The 18,130-nt window shown below is 41.0% G+C and overlaps 1 protein-coding gene across 1 annotated transcript; it reads right to left on the bottom strand.

The window, feature by feature from the left end:
- Positions 1–4,116: 4,116 nt before the first annotated feature.
- TMEM41B (transmembrane protein 41B) lies at positions 4,117–15,856 on the bottom strand. Its single transcript, XM_080404832.1, has 7 exons — positions 15,626–15,856; positions 14,147–14,264; positions 12,898–13,026; positions 11,059–11,152; positions 10,074–10,178; positions 8,000–8,138; positions 4,117–7,120 (listed from the first exon to the last, which is right to left on the bottom strand). The coding sequence occupies exons 1-7, from the start codon at positions 15,705–15,707 to the stop codon at positions 6,951–6,953; spliced, it is 837 nt and encodes a 278-aa protein (XP_080260958.1). The 5' UTR covers positions 15,708–15,856; the 3' UTR covers positions 4,117–6,950.
- Between the last annotated feature and the right edge of the window lie 2,274 nt (positions 15,857–18,130).

The raw sequence follows: 18,130 nt of genomic DNA, 5'->3' as shown, positions 1-18,130 counted from the left end.
TCACCACAATTTTTGCTGTGAAAAGCTCATTCATACTTTGTCAGATAAATTCTCTGCCTTCTCAGCCAGCTTGCAGTCTAGTGTCTCTTAAATCTAGGCATCCGGTGGTTGTACTCAGTGAGATCTTTCTCCTCACGTTTTGTCAAAGACTCTTTTCCATTATATACCCCCTCCCCCACCAATTACTTCATTTTTTAAATCCTCTTGCCTAGTGACCACAAGCAGCATCTGTGACATAAAAATCAAAGGTCAGTAGCTTTAATCTGTCAGTATTCATGAGCAATGTTCCCATCACAGAAAACACCCAAAGTACGTCAATTTTGTCAGCAAACTTTGCAAATGCCTTAGATGTCCTTGAGTAAGGCAATGACACTCTGCATTATCAATTCTTGAAAGTATTCTTCATGATGTTGAGAAAATAAATCTGTGGAATTGTGAAAACTGTCAAAACTATGACTCTTTAGCCAGAGAATCGTAAAGATATATTAGTAAATAGGAAGTGATTTAGAAGAATCATTGTCTTTGGCAAGACTATCACTGTTGATTCAGCTGCTGTTTTCAATGGCAAAGACTGGGATTTTCAAGCTCAAACCTTAAGTCAAAGAGAATAAAGTCTTTTAAAAATCATGAAGATAGAACTTAATGTGAACATATCATAATCATTCCTCATACTAGTTAATTCACATTTATTTTGCCAACAATCACAATCATGATTATTGGAAGAGTTTGTTTAATAAGCAGTAAGTAGGAAACCCCAACAGCAAATTAGTTTCATTCAGCACTGCTCTGAGAACTGAAACAAGTCTGAAATAGGGTATCTGCTTTTTTTCTGTGCAGCTGTTTCCCAAGATGAGCTAAGCACAGAAAGGTAACAGAGCTCAAAGCATAAACAGTTTGCTACAGTTGTCAGTGTGCTGATTGTTCAAGGCATCTTCTAACGACTTTAAGATATTTACCCTGGATTCTTTAAAAAAAAATTAAACATCAGTGACACTTAATGTTAAAGCAAACCTCTCCAGTCTGCAAAACTGGACGCTTGAAACTGGCTGTGATTGCCTAATGGCAATGAATTTGGTTTAAGCAATATCCACGCTACGGACTTCTGGAATATAGCCTGCACATAGATCACCTAACACACATCCTCCCACATCAGAGCACAGATCAGAAAACCCTCACATCAAGGTGCTGAGCGTTTCTTAAGCTCCCATGCAGCACTGTCCCTCTTCTCCCCAGCTCCAGGAGCCCACACCTGGTGGTGCAGCTTGCGAGCAGGTCATACATGCATTGTGCAGGTGTATCTACAAGGGCTCCCAGAGTCTCCAAAGGGCTGTGGCTCCAGGCCACTTGTCAATATGAGACATGAGGGCAGAGGGCAAGTACATGAGTCTGATTTGTTTCTGCTCCTTTCACTTCCACTTTTTGAGGATGGTGCCCCAGCCTCAGGAAGATGAGTCCTCCAAAGTGGAGGCAAGGGCCAAGGCACTGACAGCCAAGACAGCTCTTGAAAACATCCGCAGTTTCAAGGTGGTCTGCATGTTTCCTGCTTGTGAGAGGCCTGACACTCAACCCAGTGGCTGCACAGGCACCCCACAGCAGAACAAGGTTGAAATTCGTATCATTACACGGTTCTTTGACCACAGAATCAACCTTGAAGAATAGGGAAGGTAATACCCCGATTTTCACCACTGATGTCAGGACCAAGGCAAACACATGACCAACAGGCTTTCAGGAAGCTGCAGAATATTGACATTGTCAAGGTCATGCATTGGTTAAGTTTGAAGACTTTAGGCCAGACAGGCACATGTCCTTGTTGAGACGCTAGATCCACAAAGGGCTTGGGTATCAAAATGTCTCATTTACTGTAGATGCTTAAATTGAGACTGAGCATTTAGGATCTCCCTTAACAATGGAAGAGAATCAGAGGATATTAAGAGGATGTAGTTCAGTGTAAGCCCCATCAAAGCCAAGCACATCAAAATAGAAACTGCTTATAAGAGGGGCCTGAGGGCACCCACAGGCCTTAGTAGCCCTGACCAGCCTCAGATGGGGTCTCAACCCCACCAACCATGGATCCATTTAAGTTGGGCTGCAGGCCCGTGTCAGAACCCAGTTACCCCTACTGGACCCGATGCTGACCTTGTGTTGCCGATTTGCCTTTTTGGTTTGACCTCAGACTTGCCTGATGGCCAGGACTCTTGGCTGAGGCTGCCCCCAGCACGCCCTGCTCCCTCACTGGAGGCGGTGCGACAAACCAGCAGGGCTCTGCCCTTCCAGCCCCTGCCTGGGATACTCCCCGTGAGAAATCATTTCAACACAGAACACTCAAACATACAAGTGATTTAGTGATCTGCTCAAAACACTTTTCCATGGCACGGAATTTTTCGTAGTACAGTAAGTATTGCAAATTTGATTGTTGGATACAACTGCTCAAGGACTAGCTTGTGGAAAGAAAATAAAATAAAATCAGGAGTTACGACCATAAATGTCAAAGCAGAATTTTAAAAGCCACTTCCCACTGTGGGACTACCACTCATCTCCAGAGCAGCCTACTAACTTTCCGTCTAACCTTTCAAAGCTACAAAGGTACCATTGACTTCCTAGAGGTGTACAGAAGCACAGTTCTCTGAAGATTATCTAAAGAAAGGAGCTTTTATGAGGCCACTCATACAGTCATACACCAGTCATTGATTCAGCTCTCACAATCCAGACCCAGGTTCTTCTTTGTGCACTATAAAACAATGAAACGCGTATTACTACACTAGGTGGAATATTTTTAAGAACAGGAAGGGGAGTTACAGTATGTTAGTAAATATATTATGCTCTTATTCATATTTATTGCCCGTATTAAAAGGCCATAACGTCTTTCATTGTGTGTGACCTGGAGCTATAAAGCCACCAGCTGTGAGTTAGACAGAAATGTGTCATTGCAAGACATCAACTGGTCATAAAAATAATCAGAATAACTGACTTCGCTTTCAGGGAAATTTGAAAAGCTCACTCCAGATCCTGCTCTCCTGTCAGAAATTCTTGCATTTCTCTCTTAACACTGTCAAACTAAAATACATAGTTCACAAACCTCACACTATTTATGACAGAAGGAAAGTTTTCTGCAATTTGATCTGAATTCTTTTCAGCCTTTGGGGGGCAGGGGGGGGGGGGAGGGGGGAGGAGTGCCCGTATTTTGTAATCTTGCAGAACAGATTATCCCCCATTATGAAAAACAGCTCATCAGCTATTTAGGAGAGAGTCTGACTTTCCCTCTCTGGCATGGGCTTTGTAGTGGGTGCTAAGGCATGGACAGGCACTCGTGCGGCACCACGGGGACAGGATTTGTTCACTGTGCCAAATTTAATTTTGAATGGAGGAATTTAACTAGAAGGTATGGCTCTTCGTGCTTCAACTCCCACAATTCCCAGAGTTATTACTCCACTGTTACTAAAGAATGAAAGAAAATAAAGCAACTAAACCAAATGTATTTCTTGTTTTGTCCCTTTTTCATATATTTCTACTGCAAAACACTAGAGGTATGAATTTCATTCCTGTAGCAACAACTCTCACAAAGGCTTCTATTTCAGTTAGTCCTCACATTTGTAAAAATGTACCTGCAGTAGCTGCTTGGTCTTTCAAGTTCTTGGCCATCTACCTGCTTGAGTCAATGCTGCTGGTTGTTCGGCTTAATCCACAGTAAACTGCATGGTGTGAGGCAGGCAGCACACTTCAGTTCTAATGCAAAGCAGAGCAATCCACACTGCATTTTACATACACAAAAATCTTCAAAGTTGCCTAACAAAAACACCCCAAACCAACCGTGTTTTGACTTTGCATAATAGCATAGTTGACTAACATTTAAAAGAAAGACTTGTCACTTCTCAGCTTACACTTCTTTTGCCTTAACCCTTCAGCAAGCTTTCAACACCAGTTTTCTATACAAGGCAAAAAAAAGAATTCCACAAACCGGACACAGTATTAAGGTGAAAACCAAGTTAGACCCAATTGCCTTCCAGTGCAAAATACAGAAACTTTTCAAAATTACTGTTGTATGTGAGAAATTAATTTCAGACAAAAAAGGCAAGTTTACCTGTGTGTTCTGAAATAACGGTAGAAACAGAATCAATCTCATCTACAGCTGTTAGCAGCTCCATTGAACTTTTAATCGGTCATTAAAAATACCACTTAAGAACTCATCCCTTTTAAACAGGTTAATAAAAAATTAAGCTTAGTGCAAAGTTCAGCGTGATCATTATACTCAAAAATACAATGTTTCATTTTTTATATAACAGCTTTACTAACAAACAGCAAGAGACATTTAGTAATGATGTCATGCAGGTATCACAAGATTACAAAAGATGAACAGGTCACCTAACAGCTCAAAATTCCTTGCGGTTAAGAAACCAAGCTACATCTTCTTGATTTCCCAGGCTGTTTCATGGTAGCCTGTCAAAGTGTTACAGCTACCTCTTGGATCGATTGTTGGGATTCCCTAAAGGAAAGAGTAGGCTAGTACAGTATCCCACAGCACAGTGCTTTTGTGCCTTTTTCACAAGGCCTTCCTCACTCTTCACAACCCTCAGAAGTAGTCCTCATGGGGTAGGAAACTGCCTGAGGCCGTTGGCAGCTGAAGATAAACACAGAAGGTACAGGTTAAAAAAAATGTGATGGTGCAGAAGGAAAAGAACCTAATTTTCAACCTTTTTAAGGTCTTGGGCTTTTAGCCACTGTGACAGGAACACAGTCTATGGCTGAAACACAACAGTTTCAGTAACATATCCTGATCTCACCAACACAGTGAAATACACCTCTGAAAATGTCAAGCGATAGCACGATTCACATTCAACTGAAACATGGTTCAATTCTTTCTTTAGTGTCAACGTTCCACCAAAACATTGGCTTTATATAGCATGGAAGGGATTTTACAACAGCATCTGTTGACCAGAAATTGACACAAATTTTGAGAAAAGCCACTGGACAATAAGTAGTAGGTAATTTATTGTGCGAGTTCATCTGCATGAAAAATTAACTATGCAGAAAAGTAGGCTGGATCTACAGCAACTTCAAACTCCATAGTCCAGGGGACACTTGCTCCCAACAACTAAATTCACACCCAAGTTTACTATGGAATAAATCCCCTGGGTAGACGATGACCTCTGAGATGAGACCCACAGCAATAAAAGTAATCACTGTTCAGTTTTAAATGCCAATCAAGTACACTTTTAGAGTAAATTCTAAATAACAATTGCTGAAGCTAAATGATATTACAACAAACTTGCAAACCGAAGTGATATGAATCCCTTTACCTATGTAAAAAATACCATTTACTGTGCAGCTCAGATTTAAATAAAAGACAAATAGTGTATCAATTATATTTACTATATATTTACATGTAATACTGTGATGAAATAAAGGAGTCAATTAACATATGTCACAAAAGGAACAAAACCCTTTAAAAGGTACCAGTACCTTTCATATTATCACATTTATGGAACTTTTCTCTTACATCTCAATGATATATCATACGATGAGTTAACACGAGCAGACGGACAAATAAACCCTTGAATTGGAGCATATGCTAGGGTGTTGACTCCCATTTCAGCAAGATACTTCAGGGGCGCCAACTTAAAGCATATAAGCAGCATGGGTTTCAGGAGGATAAAATTTAAATGTGCACCCCAGTTCCTTGCTGATCAGCGCCTCATTTTATGGGATTCCACTGACAATACAACAAACTACAACATTTATAAGCATACAAGGGGAGGTATTATATACCTTAATGAATGAATATACGTACTTCTACTCAAAAGTGAACCACAGCTCATTGCCCATTGCCAGTTACTGACTTACCTAACAAATGGAATCACCCTTCCAATTTTAGATACACTGACACAAGAGCCTTCTGTTATATGATGCTTTGAACATTATTTGGAGTCAGCTCTTTAATAAGAGCTGCACCAACTTGTGCACCTGACATTTCTTCTAGCTAATCAAGCTGCAATGGGAAATTTTATACTCTTTACATATTGCTTGAAAAATGGTAATATTACACTGCTTAAAATTAAACATTTTTAAATCATGTGAGAACTGGAAGTTTTATATAACCACACAATAATTTTCTTAAATTGGCAGGATAAATCTATGCAAGTGAAATATTGGCAAAATAATCAACATTAAAAAATTAAAATTCTAACTTCAAAATTACCAGCCAGCCACAATAAAAATTCTAACCTGCTCTCTCCCTTTCTATACTCTCTCCCAGAATAAAAACTTCACAGAGGACAAGAGGGAATGATGTGACACACTGCCTTTGTTAATCCAGTTAGTAAAGCAGATGTAGGTTCAAGTATTTAATTCCACACAGCACTAATAAATAGAAGTAAACAATCCGGATGAGAATATCATTGTAGCTAAAGTACTGCAAAAAACTTTTGTTTCTGAGTGAGCACCGTTATTATATTATGCTATTGTTTTGGAACTCCCAAAGGGGAAAAGAGAAAAAAAAAAAAAAAAAAAAAAAAGAGAGAAATATTGATGAGAAATGTACTCAGACCAGATCACATGCAAGCCTATAGAGAATGCTACAAAACCGGACTGAATAATTACAGGCGTTTTCCTGCAAGTTTTAGAAAGCATTATCTGTAGTTTATGTCTACATTACAACTTTTGCTCTGCATATAATCAGAGCAAAATGTTACATCTGTGTTTTCACTTCTCTCACATTGAGGGCCATACACATACCCTCCCGAAGTAAAACACTGACGGTTTGGTTACAAAACTATAAGCAGTACATTTCTTAACACAGTTCCTTCAATTTTAGGCCACATGTTCATTTAAAGACATTCTTATCAATTACAAGCCTCCCCTTTAATTGCTTAAGATCCCATAGAAAAGCAAATATACAAATATCAGAAGTGCTGATCCTGAGATGAAGTATGGGAAATTCTGGTCCAGTTTGATCCTTATTCAAATTTCTGTTTCAGTTTCTTCTGAAAGACAGCTGGTAGGATGGAGAGGATGGCTAGAATCATGAGAACAAAAACAGAGTTCCAGGAAACAGCTTCCCCTGCTGTCGTAAGTTGGTACAGCGTTGTTCCTGCCTTAATGGCTACAAAAGACGGTGGTGCCACACCTGGAGCAGGGAATTAGAAGGGTAGGAGGACAAAGGAAGAAAAATCAAGTTTGTTAGAGCGGAAAAAAAAAAGTATTCATGAATTAGTCATCCAACTTTTAACACCAAAATTTTCAGACACTGTAACCTTGTACTTTTTTTTTTTTTATAAAAAGGGGTATAAATAGAAAACTCAAAGGCAAAACCCCTTATCAAAACAAGTGGTTTAATGCCATTTTTAATATTTTTAACACCAAAGCAAACATAGAAGACTAAGAAAATAATCTCTGCTCTTTACAGAATCTGAAGATTTTAAGTTGTCTCTACAAACCGATTTTATTTAATTCATAAGAAAAAATATAGATTATTTCCTAACTGGATTGAAAAGTATTTGCAAAAAAGTATGTCAATTACAAAACTAAAGTGATTAGCACTACAATAGTTAAATTACTAATTCACTCCTACGAAGATACATTACGATGAACAAAATGGAGTGGGAAGGGGAAAAACAATCCTCCAGATCAAAGTCACATTACATCCTCACACAACTATGCTGAGCTCAAAAGAGGAGCTTATAGAAGTACACAGCAGTATTACAGTCATGGAGTTGAACAAAAAGTTATAATACATAAGCGATATGAACCAAGTGTTCATATAACGTACGTTTCCTTCAGCATGTAATTAAGCCTGGCCTCATTACCTCTCATCCTGAACAGTCCTGACTACTAAAATCTTTCGATGCTCTAAAACTCTACACATCAAGTACACAACTAGTACCCTTGTGCAATCTCTCCGCTGCCCAGTAGGCGGCGACCTCTGCCGAGCAGCGCCCCCAGAGAGTGGCCAGTACCAGCCCCCCTGGCTGCCCCCAACCTGCGGTGCACTAGCCGCAATCCTTACCTAGAAAAGTGCCAATGAAAAATACTTTCAATGGCACGTTAATTACAGGAGATGTTATATTGATAAACCAATTGGGAAGAAAAGGTGTTATTCTCAAAAATATTATGTAGTTAATGAGGTGTTCTCTGTGTCGTTCAACCTGCCAAAACAAAAGCAAAACAAATTCAGTAAAAAAAAAAATAAATCCCTGCCTCGAAAACACACAATGATTTTACTATGAGAGCTTTGTTGTGGGTGGGGGTGGTGTGCATTTCTGTAGAAATTTACAAGTTGCAAACATAAAAAAGCAGTTAAACAACTAGTGACTCTTCCTTGAGTCATCCCTGAATCACCTGCTAAACAGCACCAAAGCTGGTCTGGAAATACCAGTCTGCGGTACAGCATGGTGACGGTGCTCTGAATCAGCCAACTTAAACAGCAAACAAGCCATCAGCCACAGCAGCAGCCTGACCCTAACTTCAGTGCAGCAACCTCTGTCTAACAGCAGCCCAACCAACACAGCCAGCTCATCATGCTATTCCTAAAGCTTTTGCAGGAACTAGCAATCAAGTTTGCCGCTCAACCCCTTCTATCCTAATTCAGGGTCAAACTTGAAACGCAACTGTGATCCTCACTTGGAAACTGGGCCAGGTCATGGCTCTGAAGCTCACCTGGTGGCTACTGCCAGCACAGCTGCAAAACCTGGCTACCCATACATTAGAATGCCTAGCATTAACATTTACCCAGGAAAAACCACAATAGCCCCAACTTTATTTCCAGTCTTAATTCTATTCTCAAGACTAGCCCAGCTCTTTACATTAGTATTACAGCAAAACCTCTCCTCCTCTCAGCCTGGCTTTAGCCCTTTCAAACAAGAACTCTAACCTCAAATCAAGTTACAAGGATAGCAAAGCATCCACCACTTCTGGCCTATCCTGGCAGACCTTCACTAAGCCTAAGCCTAAACATGATCCACCTGGCCCCAAACAGTTGAAATCAAACCTGGTCTGATTGCAATTCCATCTGAAATCTCATGCAGCAACTCACCCCAGTCACAACCCTCTTCTTCCCCACAAATTTAGCTTTAACTGCAACACTGAAGTCCTGCTACCGTTCAGTAGTACCAGTGTGGGGTTTTCTTAATCTTAGTGAAGGGCAAACCCTTAAACATTGATTAATCCTCCATGTAAAATGTCTTAGCCCTCAAAATGCAATCATGACCTAGCCCAATTAACCTGGAAACAGTGAGATATGAACCACATGTGCAATCACATAATTTTAAATCACATCCATTTCTGTGGAATATGGAAATAGTAACCATTTGGTACTCAGAGAATAGCCTCAAGATTATATTGTGTATTAAGATTAACTCGGGTAAAGAGTCAAAATGCTACTACACTGTTTAATAAGGTCAATCATGCATACACAGCTCCATATCTTATCTAATGAGGAACAAGTTTAAAATATGTTTACATTCCTCAAATCGTGAGCAGAGTACACTAGTAAGTTGTGCTTCACACTTGCCATAAAAAAAAAAAGTTTGACCATGTTTTTGAGTATCAGAGCAAGAGGCCTGAGGTCAAATACTAATCACACTATGATTTTGTATTGCAAAATTTTTAACTTCATCTGACATATAACACTTGCTGAAACTAATGTTACTAGGTACTGTAAGAGAAAGTTTCTAAATGCTCCACCCACAATAACATCTTCAAATTAAGTTTTTGAAATCATACAGCTACAGGTTTTCTTCCCCTATAAAAAAACACAAACCCAGCTTTCATTAGTTCTGAGTCTTAGAGAGCTATTACTTTAAATTGAAACCAGAGAGATTTCCTATTGACATTAGCTAAACCAAGGGGTTATCAGTTGCAAGCTCATCTTAGGTAAAAACAACTTCCTCACAGAAAATACCATAAAAACAGGAATACTCCCCACTGTTTAAGAACACTCAGAGAAAGTACCTACAGTGTCAGAAAGAAGTCAGAATTCTTTCTCTGTAAATAGATATATATGAGCATGATACCCTCGATCTTTCCATGCTATTCCACTACACATCTTCTATCATAAATTTCAGCATCTCCAGAAACTTTACCTGTTCTGACCATTTTACTGCTTTTTCTGTTAAATATCTGTATACAACAGGACGTCCCACTAGGTATGAAAGCATGTAGCAAAATGAAGCTCCAAGTCCTGAGCACTGGGGAAAAAGAAAAAAAAAAAAAAAGAAAAGAAAGAACAAATGAGCAGAAACACTAACTAATCTTAGCCTTATATCCTTATTAACTACACTGGCTGTACAGAGCCTGCTTGTACGCGGCCCTCCTTTGAGCCTGGAGGGCTCTTCAGCAGTATGTACATATTCCCTAAGAACATTGTTGACCCAAGACAGTTCCTTCATTTCCAAGGCATTTAGATCCATTTTAACATTCAAAGTAGACAATGCTGATCACTTTTCAGTTAATATTGAGCGATTCCACAGTTTTACAATTTTGAACAGTGAAAGCTTTGCAACTAAGAGGCACAATGGCATTAAAGAGATTCAGATGTGAAAATGCATCAATCTGGTCCTCCATACCTACTCAATTATCTCGTTCGTATGTACTAAAGCTCATTATGACTGCATCTTTTGTACATGACAGCTTTTGAAGCTTCTCAATAATACACATTTCCTATCTTAAATTAAGCTTCTTGAGTATTTAAGCCATCTAAAAACAGATGTGTTTTGCAGTGTGGTAATAAAAATGCAGTAATCATATTCTGAAATTACAATCAGGTTCCAGTGTTCCTAGAATATTTAAATTAAAGGAAACTGGCTGATTCACACTCAGATGCCTCCATTATTAAGAAAACTTAAGACAGTTTCAGCCTTTTAGATCATCACCCAATGCTACAGCAAATTTTGTGGGTAACGCCATTCTCACAAGCGAGCTGAATGAGAACTCAGTCATTCCCCAGAAACTGAAGTATACCTGTTTTGCTCAGACTCTGAACATTTCAAACAGCAAGCTGCTCAGATGCTTGGTTGCATTCCAAATAGATAGAAATACATGCCTTCACAAACTATTTTCCATACTTACCAGACAAACAAGAAATAAGGCCAGTGGAAAGGGATAAAGAAACCCTGACAGGATACTGAGAAATATAGACCCAGGAATTGCAAATGTTTGCAAGCTGGATGCATCTTAGTTAAGAAAAAACAGTATTTTTTTTTAAAGATACCCAATCCTTAATTTTATAAGCAGTCATGACACATATTACAATTTGAAAAAGTATAAATTTAAACAGGCATAGCCTCTAAAGAGCTTTGCTTAAAAATAAATTTGCAGAGTAGCACAAGAAGCCCAGAGAAACAAGAGGTAGACTCTTCATTACACATACAAAATTAAGTCACTAAATAATAAAAGCTGTAGGGTTTTTTTTCCTCCTTACCTGTGCTACAATTGACACTGGGGATTTATTGTGACATTACAGGAACACATATTTCTGATTTTACATTGCTGACTGGAGATACGCAGATGTCAGATACTCTCCCTGCTAGGTTCACAGAACTGTCCAAGCCCGTAACTACTATGAGTTTCATGGAAGACTGACATATATGAAGGCAACTACTACTTCCTTACAAGCAAGCACAGTGCAATCACTAGATAAATTAGAGATCATGTATCCTATGTAAGTCAAAGTTTTTCCAAAAGGCAAAAAATTAAGTTTCTGCAGTATAGGCAAACAAGCTGTTGAGCTTAAGGCTTGCTAGGCATACTTGAGACTATGATGTATTGCCCACTTTGGACAGAAATCTTATAAAGCAAAAAAAATCCGCACACTATTTTGTCCGAGTTGAATTGACTGGAATATCAAAAAGCCGATTTATCTTCCGTAAGTCCATTACAGCCAGTACAGCTTTTTCTGAGCAAGTGTCAAGGTTCTGAGGTAATTGTAACATATTTGTCAACTGATCACAGCCTACTGCTGAGACAGTAAATGTCATCGCATCAGCTGCTACGGTAGTTCAATAAACAGCCAATTCTGTTCTACTTCTTGTTAGTATATAAACTAACATTTTAATTTTCTTCATAAATCTATTGTTCATGAACTACACTTAAAAAGAAGGGGCTAGAGGATAATTACTAATGGCACATTCAGAATGAATTTTTCTCTAAGTTATGAAAGCCTCCTGCATTAAACCATGAAACAGACCTCTTATACAGCTTTTAAGTTATTAACCTTTAGTTAAGTGTTCCAGTTAAGACTGTGTTTAATGATTAATATATGCAGCACTCGGGGAAAAAGAAGTTAACAGAGAACACAGGTAGCCTTTGTGTCTCCTTCGGTAGAAAGTACTTCAGAAATTTAGCACTCCCTAAAGGGAAATAGAGATTTTTTTTTCTTATGTGGGCACTAGAGAGATGAAAGAAGGCTCAAAACACTTTCCTTCAAAAATGCTGTAAAATATTCTGTAAATTATCCTTATACGGCACTTTTGAATGTCTCAAGGAAGAGCAGTGCAGCAGCCTCAGTCTTCCTCTAGAATCAACTAACTGGCAATTTAGTCTGCAATTTAAAAAGTTAGCACAACACTAAAATGAGACCACATCTAATATTAAAGCTAAAAATATTGTTCATAACAGACACAGTCAAGGTGAAGCTGCATACCTATCTCCAGCAGCATTTACTACTAGATGTGCATGCAACAATCTCCTACTCAAGCCCTTTCTACAGCCCAAAAAGCATAATGAAACACATAAGAAATGTTTCTAAGTTAAAAGATTTTTTTAATATTTGTGTCTATTTATAAACATACCTAGGTATGTTAGCCTTCTTTACCCACGATCAAGACTTTATATGTTTATATTTTCCAATTCTTCTCCAGAGAAATACGGACTCCATAAAAACTGCCCTTTACATCAAAAAAAGGATACAAAACATATGTGGCAAAATAAGCCACTAACACTTGAACATAAAATGTGTCCTTATATTTGGACAGGACTTTTCCCAATGCCTTCGCATCATCCATATCTCTAGGAACCTTTATACATTCTCTTTCTCCTCTGGGGGAAAAAAAAAAAAAGGCAGGAATGGTGGTAAATATAATCAAACAGTACAATGAAATATAGAGATAATTAGATACAGTATATCACTAAGCTACATCAGCAAACAAACCACAATTATCATTGATAATGTTCTCAGATAACACTTAATATTTACAGTGTTTTGTATTAGAAAATCCTCAATTTTAGATATTTGCAAACTTTTTTTTTTTCATTGCAATAATCTGCTTCATTTCTAGGATTGCTTTTTTTCTTACCAAGACCTGATCAAAAAGAAGTATTTACTCAAACCAAACCTTGGCAACTGAACAACAGTCAACATTGCAGCCAAAACCAACCGTAACTGCCCCAACGCTAGGGTCATAACATTTCAAGTGCAGCAAGAGCGGCAGAGCTTTAACTCACAAACAAACAAAGCTGTAAGAGCAGAATGTCATGTCACACCTTAATCTGGTGCAACCCTGGGCAGCACAGTTGAGTGTCCTCTCTTCCTCTGTATCAGACTTAGTGATTGGACTGTTGCAAACTGAACTTGTTATGCAAGTTAATCAGAGAGAAAATTAACTACTAAAAGAAAAAAAGCAAATGGTCAGACAAGCAGGCTTCCATCTTGTCAAACTATCTACCTTTCCAACACGAGTAATAGATGCAACTCTAGGTGGTTTTTTTTTCTAGGAGAAAAAGGGAAAGCAAGGCTTAGGTATGAAGAAAGAGGGATGTCCCCTTTTGATGACAGCCTCCAGTTATACCAGTGCACAACGGATTTTAAAGTAAACCTAGGTCTAGCCAAGCATGTCTTGGCTCTCAACGTAAGAGTAAGAGCATAGCGAGTTACCGTTGCTCATGTGATGGGGGGTAACTTTTCAAAACACAGTATCTCAACTGTGCAACAGGAACCCTAGGTCAAGCACAACTCTGTTTACACAGATCCTACTGGTTAGTATTTCAGTATTAACTGTATCCTGACATTCTAGGTTATAAATTCAAATTCCCTTTTTAAAAAAATAACATTATGTCTATAATTAACTCATGTCAGTTTAAAAATCACTTAACCCCATGCAGGCGCCTCTACTATTTGATATCAAAAAGCAAATTAATCAATCTTTCTTAACATACTTACTCACTAAGTTGCGGGAAATTTTTATATACCAGAAACATAAGGAAAGCAGCTGATAAGAAGATGGACACTAAAATAAGAAGTGATGTCCGTGCTGATCCACCTTCTGCCTGAGCTTTCCCTGAAATGAAACAAAAACAAAGTTAAAAACCACAAACCAAAACAACGAAAAGCCTCACATCTTACAACAGATTTCAAACTTACACTTTTAAGGAAACACTAAGGTAAGCTCTCTGCAGACACAATCTTCCCACCGATGCTTTCAATAACATACACAATACATTGCTCACATTTCCTGAAAGCTTTCAAGCAAATCTGAAGCTCCTGGCAAGCATCCCACAGAAGTCAACTTTTATGATCTGTAATAATTTAAGCCTCAATTACATTTGTAAAGAAAAAAATGGACCAAACCAAAGCAAGCCACACGCAGTTTTTCCTTTTTGCCAGAAACGTTTTGCCAGTTCGGTCAACTAGAGATTTAAGTTGCAGTTAAACCTTCAGTACGTGCAATGCAACTTTGAAAAGTTCTCATAAACAGGTTTTTATTTTTATTTCCTCTTAAAAAAGAGAAGCAGGCACAGGCACTAGCCAGTTAGGCGAGACACACCAGGAGAAAACACAGGGAGACACACGCTAGTTGGGGGTATAAAGATGACAGTTCTCAGACTTGGGAATTACATATCTTTTGCACTCATATAAAATGACTTCACTTGGACATACAAGTTTTTAGCAGCCTTTACTTTCTGTAAAGGAAGCAATGGGAGTACATTAAGTGACACAATTACATTTTAGCCCTCTTCTTCAGATTTTTACCGAGGTGACCATACGCAACACGCTGGTCAGCACACATGCAGCCACACGCACAAAGAATTTTAAACGGCGAGATAAACAGCACCAGCTCCGCACCCGCACTGGGGCGCCAGTGCGTGCACCCTTACAGCACCGGGCACCGGCACCCCGGGCACCGGCCACCTCGCTGCGGTGACAGGCGGAGGGACGGGCACCCCCGGGACGGGACGGGCACCCAGCTGCCGTCGCTTTAACGCTTGTCCCTCCCGGGGCACCGTGACACCACAGGTGGGCGCTGGCTCTGCTCAGGCCGAGGGCGGCATCTACGTAGCAGTTACAAGCGTGAATGCCCCACCGGCGAGTATTTTAATGACATCTTCTCCAGAAAAAATATATATATATATAAAAAAAAGAAAAACAAAACCAAGAACTTCAGAGGACGAAGAAGGGAAACACAGCGAACTGCCGCTGCTGCCGCTTCCACTTTCCGTACTCCAGCCCTGCCGGCGGTGGGACAACACACACAGGCAGGAGCCCCGCGTGTTTGCTCAGGAGCGGGGGACGAGCTGCTGCCCACTCCGGCCCCGCGGCGGGGGGCTGCCGGGCCCCGCTCCCCCCGCACCCCCCCCAGCCCCGGGGGGGCCCCGCCGGCAGAACGGCGTCCCGCGCTCCCGCCGCCCCGGCCCTCGGCACCTTCTAGAAGCTGCCGCTGGTGCCTGGCGCTCTCCGCCGCCGCCCGGCAAGGCCCGCGCTCCGCCGCACGCCGCTGCGCCATGGCTCCGCGCTACCCCGGGGCCCGCCGGCCGGCGAATCCAGGCCGGGGCAGGCCTCGCCGGCACCGAGAGCCGCGGGAAGGAGGCGGGGCCGGCCGCTCCTCACCCCACCGGGTCGCGGTCGCGCTCCCGCCCCCGACGCCGCGCGGCGCATGCGCTTCTCCGGAGTGCCGCTAGCGTAGGGGTAACTACGGGCTGGCGCTCCTGCGCCGTGAGATACGGGAGCACGTGTTGGGCTCCACGTCGCGAAATGCGGTGGTGGGGTAGCGACAGTAAATACGGTACTTCTGCCTTTTGGGAACGTCCGTGTGGGTCTGTGCGGTAGAGCGCGCAATAGGGGTGAATAGGGGGCGGGGGTCTCCGGCGCCGCAGCGCGGGCTCCTGCGCCGGCAGTAGATGCCGTGGTGCCTGCAGGCCGCCGGGTGAGCTGCGTCTGCCGCTCGCCTTCCCTCGGCTGAGGGGCCGTGGGAATCTTACGTAATTTTTAACTAGGTTTTCAGGGTTTTCGAGCCCCCTCCCTCGAAAGTGTCCCTCACTTTCGAGAAGAAGGCTTCCACGTGCTGTGTGGAATGAGCTAGATTGCTTTTTTTTAACCGGGGAAGAAAGAAAACTCCTAGCTGTCTCAGGATTTTCTTGGTTTCCCTTCCTGTCAGTAAGGCGGGCTGAGATCCCTCAGCAAAGCGGGAGCGTCACGTCCCAGGGCTCACAGATTCCTTGGCATTGGAGCCGCCTCTGACCTCGCAGCACCCTCTGCGCGCAGCCCCTTGGCAGCCGGACACCCCGGCCCTGCCCCCCGCCCCGCCCGCGGGAGCGGTGCAGTCCGCGCCTTGCGAAAGCTGCTGGGCAGGCTTGCTGGCCGGGGGACGTGGTGTGTCACCGCCTCCCCTTCTCCAGCTGTATCTACTTAAAAATCTTCAGCCTTTTTTTTTTTTTCAGGGCCTTTTTCTCGAAAAAGGAAGCTCTCACGAGAGCTGGGTGCCCTTCTAAGATTTAGCTTCAGCTCAATTTATCTGCGTACTCTTGTCTGCAGCTAACTATACCATGACTAAACATATCTTTTAAATTTGCTTGTACAGGATACAACAAGTAAGTATTTTTATAGCGGTGGAATTTTACAGATTGCATTTCCTGAGGTCACAGATCTTTATAAAGCAGCGAGGAAAGTGCAGTTCAGCACACAGCAGACCCCTGAAAAGCATTGCTTTATTGCTGCACTGTACAAAAACCACTTGTGTTAGAGCGTGTCTACAGGATGTTGATGATTCATTTACGATCTAAATAGTCTGATATGCTATTACATAAGTACAGCCCCTGCCAAATCCAGGGGGAGGAAATAATCCAAACTATAAATTGTGATCAGATTCCAAGTAAAGCTTTAACTTGAGCAGTTTCTACTTGAAGCTTTAATTTACTCTATTTCTTATGTTTAGACTCAAAGTATTTAAAATTGTTTCATTGAATCATGTAATTCACTATTTTAATATTTTTAATTGATACTTAGAAATGCTAGTGCCCTGAGAAGCCAGTCAGGTCTATGAACTTGTTGCTCTGGACATCTGGCATCTGCCAGATGACAGAATCCTTTGTTTTTTCAAAGCCTTTCATTGGAAAATTGTACGTACTAGCAAGATGGGAATTGCTGACACCGTAACAGATAACATTTTTCCCCTATTGTGAATGCACATCGCGTTTGCCATCTTTCTTTGATGATCCCATTGCTTCTGGTACTCCAGGAAAAATGATTCAAACACTGGGACTTCTTTCCTGTCTAAAACATCAAATAGATACTAAACTGAAGAACATTGGAAGTAAAATTTTAAATCAGATTATTATGCAAAAAATGTTTTCCAAATCATCCAGAAAGAAAGGAGGAAAAGCACATACTGAAAGATGTAATTAAAGTATGTACCGCAATTTAAAAGCTGTACAGTAGATTCTAAATGCTGCAAGGGCTATCTCTAATTTTGGTGTAGTGGTTTGTATGGGGGACCGTGAATCCTGGTTTGGCGTGTCTGTTGTTCAGTAATCACTCAGAGCCAAGGAGTCAGGCAGAGCCTGCTTCTGTGGATGTCTGACTTCTAATTAACCTGCTTTGTATTGTGTAGCCCCTCTGTGTTGCCCAAATGCAGATAAGCTGACAACACAGGTTAGGCAACATCTGACTCTTGCTAAATTCTCTACAGTTCCACTGTAAGACGTACAACAAACAATTACAGCAATACAAATTTGCTCCATGTTTTTGCTTCTATTTAGTATGAGCACATGGCCTGCAGACGGTTCCCAGGACGCTGATACTGCAGCGAGCTCCCAGAGTTAGTATATGTCTCATTAAAAATAAAGAAGATAACTCTAATCAACTCAATGTTGTGGAGCTCAAGCTTTCTGAACTGCTGCCAGAGTGAAATTTAAGGATTCATTAACTAGA

This window comes from Falco punctatus (assembly GCF_963210335.1).
Source record: "Falco punctatus genome assembly, chromosome: 10".
Lineage (NCBI taxonomy): Eukaryota > Metazoa > Chordata > Aves > Falconiformes > Falconidae > Falco > Falco punctatus.
Note: the sequence above shows the minus strand (reverse complement) of the source record. Positions and strands in the feature narration are given on the sequence as shown.

Coding starts and splice junctions, on each gene's coding strand:
- TMEM41B (XM_080404832.1), bottom strand. CDS start 15,707: ATGGCGCAGCGGCGTGCGGCGGAGCGCGGGCCTTGCCGGGCGGCGGCG. Junction 11,153..12,897: donor TATTTTGCCACATATGTTTT/GTATCCTTTTTT, acceptor AGATGCATCCAG/CTTGCAAACATTTGCAATTC. Junction 10,179..11,058: donor CCTTATTTCTTGTTTGTCTG/GTAAGTATGGAA, acceptor CTTTTTCCCCAG/TGCTCAGGACTTGGAGCTTC.